The sequence below is a fragment of the Orycteropus afer genome, unplaced genomic scaffold (assembly GCF_000298275.1).
Source record: "Orycteropus afer afer isolate SDZICR_OR568_19922 unplaced genomic scaffold, OryAfe1.0 scaffold00148, whole genome shotgun sequence".
NCBI lineage: Eukaryota > Metazoa > Chordata > Mammalia > Tubulidentata > Orycteropodidae > Orycteropus > Orycteropus afer.
This window is the reverse complement of record NW_006921735.1, coordinates 3330423-3341410: the sequence shown is the minus strand read 5'-3', so window position 1 is coordinate 3341410 and position 10988 is coordinate 3330423. Positions and strand designations below refer to the sequence as shown.

Sequence of the window (10988 nt, the reverse complement as noted above, 5' to 3'; positions counted from 1 at the left end):
AGATTGAGTGAAAGAAATGAAATCACAAAACTGAGATTATAGATTACCATTGAACCAAAATGTGGAATACATGGGCAGAGGTAGCACATTTGCCTGTGTGTACATACTTCACTGAAAATGGAGGAGCTCAAACATGAAATTTATCCTTCCCACATGCCATACCATTTCCTTTCATTGTACTACACAGCGACTGCTTGGATAATAAATGTGTGCTTCATGTTCTCATCTAATTTACTGATCATACATGGATAATAGAGTCCTAAACGTGAAGACCTTATACAACTTCCCACAGTGCCTTTCACTGATGAAATAACACTGACTAAGGATTAGAGAAATGAGTGCAAAATTCCTAGTTTCTGAGATTTTCTATTTCTATGCAAAATAAAACTTAAAAAAAAATCCTGAATTAAAATACTGTAATCACAACCACAACAAATATAAATATTACGTTTGGGTATAAATATTAAATATTAGTAACTGTAAAAGAAGCTCTACTCAAGCAGGGTTTAAGGCATTAGGCTGCTAACTGTACGGTCAGCAGTTTGAACCCACCAGCCACTCCTCAGGAGAAAGATGAGACAGCATGCTTCCGTAAAGGTTTTTTTTTTGTTGTTGTTATGTGCCGTTGAGTCGGCTCCAACTCATAGTGACCCCTCCTTGAGTTTCTGAGGTGGTATCACTACAAAAGTAGGATTACCCTACCTTCCGTGAAGATTTATAGCCTTGCAAACCCTATGGGGGCAATTCTACTTTACTCTATCCTACAGAGTTGCTGTGAGTTGGAATCAACTCAGTGGCCAAAATCCAAACCAAATTCACGGCCTTTGAGTCAGATATGACTCGTAGAAACCCCTCCTTGGATTTCTGAGACAATATCTCTACGGAAGAAGATTGTCCAACTTCCTTCTGAGGAGTGGTTGGTGGGTTTGAACTGCCAGCCTTCTGGTTAGCAGCCAAATACGTTAGGCACTATGCCACCAGAGTTCAGTGGGTTTATTTTTTGTTTGGTTACCTTAAAAAGTTACTTTGCAAATCAAACATGACAAGATTAAGGTGAAAATATTTTCTGGGTAGATAATTTATAACAAGCACTTACCCTGAGGCTGACGGCTGGGATGGTATATCTGAAGGTCAAATGGTTGTGCGCTGGTTTTCTGAATCACAGTGACATTCTGTCCTGTCCATTTATTGGCTTTGGACAAGGTGTTGGTCCTCCAGTCTGTCCAAAAGACCTCACTCCCATACAGAGAAACAGCAAAAGGATGAGAAAGGTATTCATGACCTCGGATTATTTCTATCATTCCTGTTCCATCATAGAGAGCTGAATAAATAGCATCTGACCTACAGAAAGGTAAATACATAAGCACTTTATCAAAACCCATTCAAATAGTCCAGCAATGTAATCAAATTAATCAGATTACATAAATAATCATACAAATGATAAAGAAAATACATGATGAGTATCGTTATGGGCCTGTATTTATGAGAAGCCAGAAAATCACCACCATCACAAAGAATAAATAAAAACTAACCACTGATTCCATTGTATGTGTACATGATACATGCATGTTAGGAAAGTAATATATGAGGAAGGTAAAAAAAAAATGTGTAGATAAAGGAGATAATATGTTAAACCTGGCATCTGTCCAAACTATCCTTTTTTCAAAGTGGTCCACAGTTAGTCCATTAGGCCAAGCCCCCGTTTTCATGTCTTTGTAGATGGTTTTTCTCCCAGCACCACTCATAGAAGCAGATTCAATGCGAGGAAAATTTGCATCCCAGTCTGTCCAGAAAAGAATTCTGAAGAAAAAAAGGAATAATACTTTTGTTTCAGTAGTTCATTTCAAAAGAATATTTATTGAGTGCATAGAATATATTAGCCACTAGCTAGGTAAATAGCTGTGAGAGAAACAGATATATTTACCTTCATGAGGCTTAAAGTCCAGAGGGAGAGACAGGCTAAATAAACATATGAATATATATTTACAGTTTGGAAAATAATTTGAAGAAGAAATTTTCTATGATAGAGAATAGCAGGTGACTAACCTACTTAGAGAAAGCAATCAGAAAAAAATACTCTGAGGAAGTGATATTTAAACTGAAACTGAAGGATGAGGACAGAAGTACGAAGAGAATGACAAGCAGAAGAAATAGTCTGTACAAAGACCCTAATAGGTGCAAGAATGCGAGCTATTTGAGAAACAGAAATAAGGCCAAAGTATCTGTCAGAAGTATAGAGAGTGACTGGGAGTGGGCAGATGAAGTTAAAAAGGGTAATCTCATGAGCTTTGTAGGATTTTATGTTAGAGTGATATATAAGTCACTCTGGCACTTTTGCAAATAATAGATTGCAGTGAGGTAAGACTATGGGTGTGTTATCTATTATTTTAAAGACCAGTCAAATGACTGTAGTGATCTGGGCTAAGATGTAGGTAGTGGAGAAGGAGATATGTGTATTTTGGAGACAGAATTCCCAGGACTTGCTGATGGATTGAATGTGACAGGTAAGATATAAACAAGAATCATGAATAACTGTTATTATTATTGTTATTATTATTTTACTTGAGGGTAGGAAAAGGTTGTGCAGGGGTTCCATTAATTAAAATAAGAAAAATTGGGGGAGGGATAGATTTCAAGTGCTGATCATTTAGAGTGGAGTGGTATGGACAGAAATCAAAAGTATAGTTAGGAAATATTTGAATTTGAGATTTCAACTTCAAAAAGGAGATGTCCAGAAATCTGTTTGGTATACCATGGTGAAGCTCAGAGAAGAGGTAAGGGCTGGAGATAAGAATATGGAAGTCATCAGCATGGATATTGTATTCGGAGACACAAAAAAATAGGTCAGGACAGAAGGTGTAAAGGGAAAACAACAGAAAACCATATACTTTGATACATACAATCATAGAAATTAAAATTGTTTTATATTAACAGGTCATTGATTTTTTATTTTGCCAAATACGACTTGTACTCTCTATATTAATAGTGCACAACCAGTTGTGTGCAATTGTCCTTAATTACTTTATACTGTACATTTGATTTCTAAGACTCTTAGATAATAGATGTTTGTATTTAATTGACCATGGTCTAAAGAGGCTGATATATGTTTCTACTGTGAATATATGATATAGTTATAAACAATTCCACAATAACTACAACTAGCTAACATTTTTGAGTGCTCACTACATGCTAAGCACTGTTTAAAATGCTTTATATAATGTATTGCTTTTAATCTGCTATGAGGTCACTGCTATAATTATCCACATTTTATAGATGAGGAGAACTTAATTTACTGGACTATGGTTATATAAATAGCAAGTGGCAGAGTGGAGACAGAAATTTGGTAATCTGAATCTTATTTTTTTATGCTCTTAATATATAACTCTTTCCTGCTGTGTCACTAAATAAAATAATAAAGGGAAAGAACTGGAGCATGGGCATAATTTGACAATTAATAAACAGCAGTTGTCCTCTTTCCTTTGGTATAACATCCAATATGAGGTATGGAAAATTGGGAGAGATAATTCAAATGACCGCAAAGAAAGTGTCAGTTCTTCCCTATTCAAGTTCTGGTAACATCTTGAGAAACACTTGAGTGATTGATACATAATAAATTTGTTCTTCATTATAATTACATGTAGTTTTGCAAATTCTTTGACTCTTCATTATTTTGTAGTGCTTTTGAGTATAAATTATAGGATTTGAAGAATTAGCTCAGAAGATGAAAGAACGCTTTGGAACACAATTCAATTTGACCTTCGTTTTTCTTTTGAAGTCTATTATAGTCTTTTTTTTTTTTTTTAAGTCTATTACAGTCAATTCAAGGAATGTGGACTGATGTAAACTATGTGTTTATTATGATTCCAATTTTTAAGAACTTTATTGTTGGTGTTGTTGCTAGGTGTCATCAAGTCAGCTCCAATTTACAGGACTCTATGTACAACAGACCCGACGGCACATAGCAACAACAACATGTACAACAGAATGAAACACTGCCTGGTCATGTGCTATCCTCACCTTCCTTGTTATACTTGAGCCCATAGTTGCAGCCACTGTGTTTATCTGTCTTGGGGAGGATCTTTCCTTTTTTGCTGACCCTCTACTTTACCAAGCATGATATCATTCTCCAGAGAAAGGTCTCTACAATATGACCAAAATAGGTAAGACAAAGTCTGGCATTCCTTCTGCACTTCATTCAGGACATATTTGTTCATTATTCTGACACTCAAGGGTATTTCCAGGATTTTTCACCAACACTGTAATTCAAAAATATCATCTCTTCTTTGGTCTTCCTCACTCATTGTCCAGCTTTTACCTGCTTGGATTGGGCACACCATAGTCCTCCAAGTGACATCTTTGCTCTTCAACACTTTAAAGAGGTCTTTTGCAGCAGATTCACCCAGCGCAATACCATGCCTGAAGTCTTGACTGCTGCTTCCATGGATGTTGACTGTGGATACAAAAAAAATGCAATCCTTGACAACTTCAATCTTTCCTCTATTTATTGTAATGCTGTTTATTGGTCCAGCTGTGAGGCTTTTGTTTTCCTTGTGTTGAGATGTAATCCATATTGAAGACTAAAGTCATTCGTCTTCATCAGTAAGTGCTTCAACACCCTCCCTTCAAAACAAACAAACAAACAAAATCAAATTCATTGCTATTTAGTGGATTGTGACTCACAGCAACCCCCTATGGGTTTCTGAGGTGGTAAATCTTTATGGAAGTAGATTGCCCAGTCTTCCTTCTGCAGAGTGGATGGTGGGTTTGAACTGCAAACCTTCTGGTTAGCAGTCAAATGCCTTAGCCACAAGGCATCTTTATTTTCAGCAAACAAGATTGTGTCATCTGCATATCACAGGTTGTTATTATGTCTTCCTCCAAAACTGATGCATGTGTTCACCTTCATAGAGTCCAGCTTCTGGGATTATTTCCTCAGTATATAGATTGAATAAGTATGGTGAAGGAATACAACCCTGATGCACACTCTTGTTGCTTTTAAATCATGCAGCATACCCTCATTCAAACACCAGCCTCTTCACCTGTGTACAAATCCCTCATCAGACCAGTTAAGTGTTCTGTAATTCCCATTATTTGCAATGCTATCCATAATCTGTTATGATGCACACAGTCAAATGTCTTTGTATAGTCATTACAATATGGGTAAACATCTTTCTGGTATTCTTTGCTTTCAGGCAAAATCCATTTGACATCAGCAATGATATCCTTCATTACACATTCTCTTCTGAATCCAGCTTGAATTATGTTGCTGTTGCTGTTATGTGTCATCAAGTCGGACCCAACTCATAGCGACCCCTCCTTGGGTTTCCCAGGCTGTATCACTAAGAAAGTAGACTGCCCAACCTTCCTTCCAAGGAGTGGCTGGTGGGTTTGAACCGCCAGCCTTCTGATTAGCAGTCAAAAATGCCTTAGGCACTATGCTACCATAGCATCCTTCAATATTGCAACTCAAGGCTTGCAATTTTTCTTAGTTCCTTCATCTTGAGAAATGCTGAATGTGTTCCTCCCTTTTGGTTTGCTAACTCTAAGAATTGATTTTGTCTTTTAGAGTTGCCTTTTGAGATGTTCTGTTCAATTCTTTTATCTCATCATTTCTTCCACTTTCTTTAACTACTCTGCCTCAAAGAGCAAGTTTCAGAGTCTCTTCTGACATCCATTTTGTTTTGTTCTTCCTCTCCTGTCTTATAATGACTGTTTGCTTTCTTCATGTATGATCATCTTGATGTCATCCCATGTATCATCTGTTTTTTGGTTATTGGTGTTCAATGCATCAAATTGATTCTTCAGATGGTCTCTAAAGTCAGGTGGAATATAAGGTTGTACTTTGTTCTCAATGACTTGTAATAATTTTCTTCAGGTTCAACTTAAACTTGCATATGTGCAATTGACGGTCTATTCCACAGCCATGTCATGGCCTTGTTTTGACGAAAATATTGAGCTTCTCCTATGTCTCTTTCTACAGATAGTTTTGATGTGATTCCTGGGTATTCCATCTGGCAAGGTCCACCTATGCAGCCATCCTTTATGTTGTTGAAAAGTTAATAGCAATGAATAAGTCATTGGTCTTGCAAGCTTATCATGTGATCTCTGGCATGATTTCTCTCACCATGGACATATTTTCCAACTACCAATGATTCATCTGTTTCCAACTTTCACATTCCAATCACAAGTAATAATCACTTCTTTCCCTCCCCATACCATGGCTCTTTATTTGTTTATTTATTTTCTAAATTGTGATTTGGTTGAAAGTTTATGGAGAAAATTCATTTTCCATACAGCAGTTCATATACATTTTATTACATGGCATTGACTGTAATCCTATAATGTAACAGTTCTTTACCTGCTTCCTCCCTCTGGTTATGTTTTCCCTCTGTCCTTCTTTCCTATGTATTCCTGCCCTCTGAGCTATCTCCTTGTGGAAATACTGGTCTGATCTCCCAAGACTAATTGTTTTAAGGCGTGTACCCACTTGGTGTAAATGTTCACCTTATATGCCTGTCTATTGTTTGGCTGGAAGCCATAGAAGTGAGTTCAATTCCAGGCCTAAAGCGTAACTAGGGACCATTGTCTCAGGGATTTTACCAATCTCTCAAACTAGTATGCCTGGTCTTTTTTATGGTTATAAATTTTGTTCAACATTTTTCTCCCACTCTGTCCAGGATCTCCTGCACTGATCCCTTTCTGAGTGGTTAACAGTGGTAGTAGAACACCATCTAGTTCTTCTAGTCTCATGGTCATGTAGGCTGAGGTTAACATAGTCCACTAGTCTGTTGGACTAATTGTTTCCATGTGTCTTTGATTTTCTCCATTCTTTTTTGCTCTGGATGAGGAGATGCCAATTGTTGCATCTTAGATGGCCACTTGCAAGCTTTTAGGACCCCAGTTGCTACTCCTCAAAGTAGGATGTAGAACAATGTCTTTGTGTATTATGCTATTGCAATTGAGTTTGATGTCCCCACAACCATGGTCCCAAGCCTGTGTGCCCAGTAACTCATTCCCTCAGGGTATTTGACTATGGCTAAGGAGTAATCATCACTTTGCTCCTTTAGTTCTATTATACATACGGACATTCTTATAGCACATTGACATAGATATGTAGAAATATTTTCTGCCCAACTTACATTGTCATGGATATATTCACTTTTGCTCAGACACACTTGACCATTAAGCCTGTCTACCTATGTATCCACCTGTAGATTAATGTTTGTTATTACTGATAGTGCAGTTTTATGTATATAAAAGTGTTTATCTTTGCTGTCTATATCTCTTGTGTGTCTCTCTGTGTCTTCCTTTTCCTTAGTGTTATTGTGTTGGTCATGACTTTTGGTATATTGCCTTTCCCTTCATTTAAATCCACGCCTGTCTCTTACCTATCTAGCATTTTTCTTTCCCCTCCCTTCTCTCCCAGGTAATCAACAAGGAAAGTTTCCTTCCACATATAAACTTTTACTTGATTTTTACAGCAATAATCAGTCATCTTGATTGCATGTTTGGTCAATTTCAGACTGCAGATGGTGGTAAATTTCTTCACTTCCTTCATCATTGGCTTTAGTGGTTGGTGTGTAAATTTGAATAATAGTAGTATTAACTGGTCCTCCATGTAGTCATATGGATGTTATCTTCACACTGAAAACATTGTACTTCAGGATAGATCTTGAAACATTACTTTTAATGATAAATGGGATACCATTCCCCTTCAATTTGTCATTCCCAGCATAGTAGACAATAGGATTATCTGATTTAAAATGGCCAGTACAAGTCCATTTCAGCTCACTAATGCCTAAAATATTGATCGTTATGTGTTCCATTTTATTTTTGACAACTTCCAATTTCCATAGATTCATACTTCATACATTCCACATCCTATCATTAATGGATGCTTGCAGCTTTTCTTTCAATTTTGTGTTGTACCCTATCAGCAAATGAAGGTCTTGAAAGCTTTACTCCATCTACATAATTAGGGTCAACTCTACTTTGAGGAGGCAGCTCCTCCTCAGTCGTATTTTTAGTATCTTCCAATCTCAGTGGCTTACCTTCCAACACTACATCAGAGAGTGCTTTAGGGCTATTCATAAAGTTTTCCAGTAATATATCAGCCAGTGTTTTTCACTGCTATTTATTAAGTAGTCACTGGCCAATTTTTTCAGAAGTGGATGGCCACATCCTTCCTCTCTGTCTGTTTTACTCTGGAAACAATAGGATGGTATATATAAAACCCTGAAAAAGAAAATTTTCCAGCCAAGAATTATATAACCAGCAAAATTGTCCATCTAATATGATGATAAAATCAGGAGATTTCCACATAAGCAGATATTAAGGGAGTTTTTTAAAACCAGACCAACCTTACAAGAGATACCAAAAGTAGTCCTTTGAACAGAGAACCAATAACAGGAACACTTTAAACCAACATCTCTAATAATTAGAAAAAAAAAGAAAGAAAAAACAGCAGTGACCAGAAGAAAGGAAATAATAAAATCCGAGCAGAAATCAATGACAATAGAAAGAAAATAGAAAAAATCAACAAGACCAGAAGTTGGTTTTTTGAAAAGATCAATAAAATTGACAAACCACTGGAAAATTTAAAAAAGGAAAAGAGTAAGAGAATACAAATAACACAAATAAGAAATGAAATGGGTGACATCACAACAGAACCGACTGAAATAAGAAGGATAATAACAGGATACTATGAAGAACTGTACAACAAGTTTGAAAGTCTGGAAGAAATGGACAGATTTCTAGAAACACATCACTTACCTAAACTAACACAGACTGATGTGGAAAAGTTGAACAGGCTCATTACAAAAGAAGAAATTGAACAGGTCATCAAAAAATTACCAACTAAAAAAACTCCTGGCCGAGATGGTTTCACCAGAGAATTCTACCAAACATTCAGAGAAGAACTGACACCAATCCTACTCAAACTATTCCAAAATGAAAAGAATGGAATCCTCCTCAATTCATTTTATGAAGCAAGCATAACCTTGATACCCAAACCAGGCAAAGACATCACTCAAAAGGAAAACTATAGACCAGTATCCCTCATGAATAGAGATGTAAAAATCTTCAAGAAAATCTTAACCAATAGATAACAACATATCAAGAAAATCATTCATTATGAGCAACTGGGGTTCATACTTGCTATGCAAGGATGGTTCAACATTAGAAAAACAATCAAAGTCATCCACCATATAAATAAAACAAAGGAAAAGAATCACATGATCATATCAATCAATGCAGAAAAGGCATTCGATAAAATCCAACACCCATTCTTCATCAAAACTCTCACCAAACTAGGAATAGAAAGGACATTCCTCAACATAATAAAGGGCATCTATGGAAAACCAACAGCCAACATTATTCTCAATGGAGAGACACTGAAACCATTCCCCTTACAAACAGGAACCAGACAAGGCCCTCTATCATCACTTCTATTCAACATTGTATTGGCAGTCCTAGACAGGGTAATAAGGCATGAAAGGGAAATCAAAGGCATCTAAATTGGTAAGGAAGAAGTGAAACTATCCCTATTTGCTGATATGATCCTATACATAGAAAACCCAAAAGACTCAGTCAAAAATCGACTGGAACTAATTAAGAGATTTAGTATCGTGGCAGGATAAAAGATCAACATCCAAGTATCTGTTGGGTTCTTCTACTCCAGCAAAGAGATTGCTGAAAAAGAAATAAGGAGATTAATACCATTTGCAATAGCTACCAAAAAAAATAAAATACTTGGGAATAATTCTTACCAGGGACACAAAAGACCTGTACAAAGAATATATAAAACACTACTTCAAGAAACCATAAAACATCTACATAAATGGAAGAACATACCATGCTTGTGGAAAGGAAAATTGAACATCGTGAAAATGTCAGTTCTACCCAAAGCAATCTATACATTCAATGCAATCCCAATCCAGATCCCATCAATATCCTTTAAAAATATGGAAAAAACAATCACTAACTTTGTATGGAAAGGAAAGAGATCTCAGATAAGCAAAGCACTATTGAAGAAGAAGAACAAAGTAGGAGGTTTCACACTGCGGGATTTCAATACTTACTATACAGCCACAGTAGTCAAAACTGCCTGGTATTGGTATAATGAAAGACACATAGACCAACGAAATAGAATTGAGAACCTAGAAATAGATCCATCGACCTATAGTCAGCTGATCTTTGACAAAATATCCATTAAATGAGGAAGAAAGTGTCTGTTTAATAAATGGTGTTGGCAAAACTGGATATCCACTTGCAGAAAAATGAAACAAGATCTGTACCTCACACCATACACAAAAACTAAATCCAGATGGATCAAAGACTTACATGTGAAATGTAAAACTATAGAGTTCCTCAAGGAAAAACTAGGGACAAATTTAGGGGTCCTAATCTATGGCATAAATAGACCATCAAGCATAACCCAAAATACACAAACAGCAGAAGAAAAACTAGATGAATGGGACCTTCTAAAAATTAAATTTTTATGTGCTTCCAAAGACTTCTCCAAAAGAGAACTTACAGATTGGGAAAAAAATATTTGGCAATGATTTATCTGACAAGGGACTTATCCTCGGAATTTATAGAAAATTCCAATATCTCAACAACAAAAACATAAATAATCCAATTTAATAATGGGCAGAAATATGAATAGACACTTCATCAAAGAGGATATTTAGGTGGCCACACATGAAGGAATGTTCACAATCATTGTCCATTAGAGAGATGCAAATCAAAACAATGAGATACCACCTTGCCCCAGGACTAGTAGCAAAGTTCAACATGATAGAAAATAACAAATGCTGGTGAGGATGCGGAGAGATTGGGACTCTCATACACTGCTGATGAGACTGTAAAATGATACAACCCCTGTGGAAAGCAGTATGGTGATTCCTTAAAAACTTGGAATTGTAAAGACCATTTGACCCAGCCATTCCATTACTAGGTATATATCCTAAAGAAGTGAGAGCCAGGAC

General features: G+C 36.4%; 1 protein-coding gene across 1 annotated transcript in view; it reads right to left on the bottom strand.

The window, feature by feature from the left end:
• Positions 1-10988, bottom strand: part of LRP1B (LDL receptor related protein 1B) — a 1967638-nt gene that overhangs the window by 989864 nt on the left and 966786 nt on the right. Inside the window, exons 28-29 of the mRNA XM_007946050.1 lie at positions 1636-1800; positions 1097-1341 (exon numbers count right to left, since the gene is read on the bottom strand). Coding sequence (XP_007944241.1) covers positions 1097-1341; positions 1636-1800 — 410 coding nt within the window. The remainder of the gene's footprint in view (positions 1-1096; positions 1342-1635; positions 1801-10988) is intronic.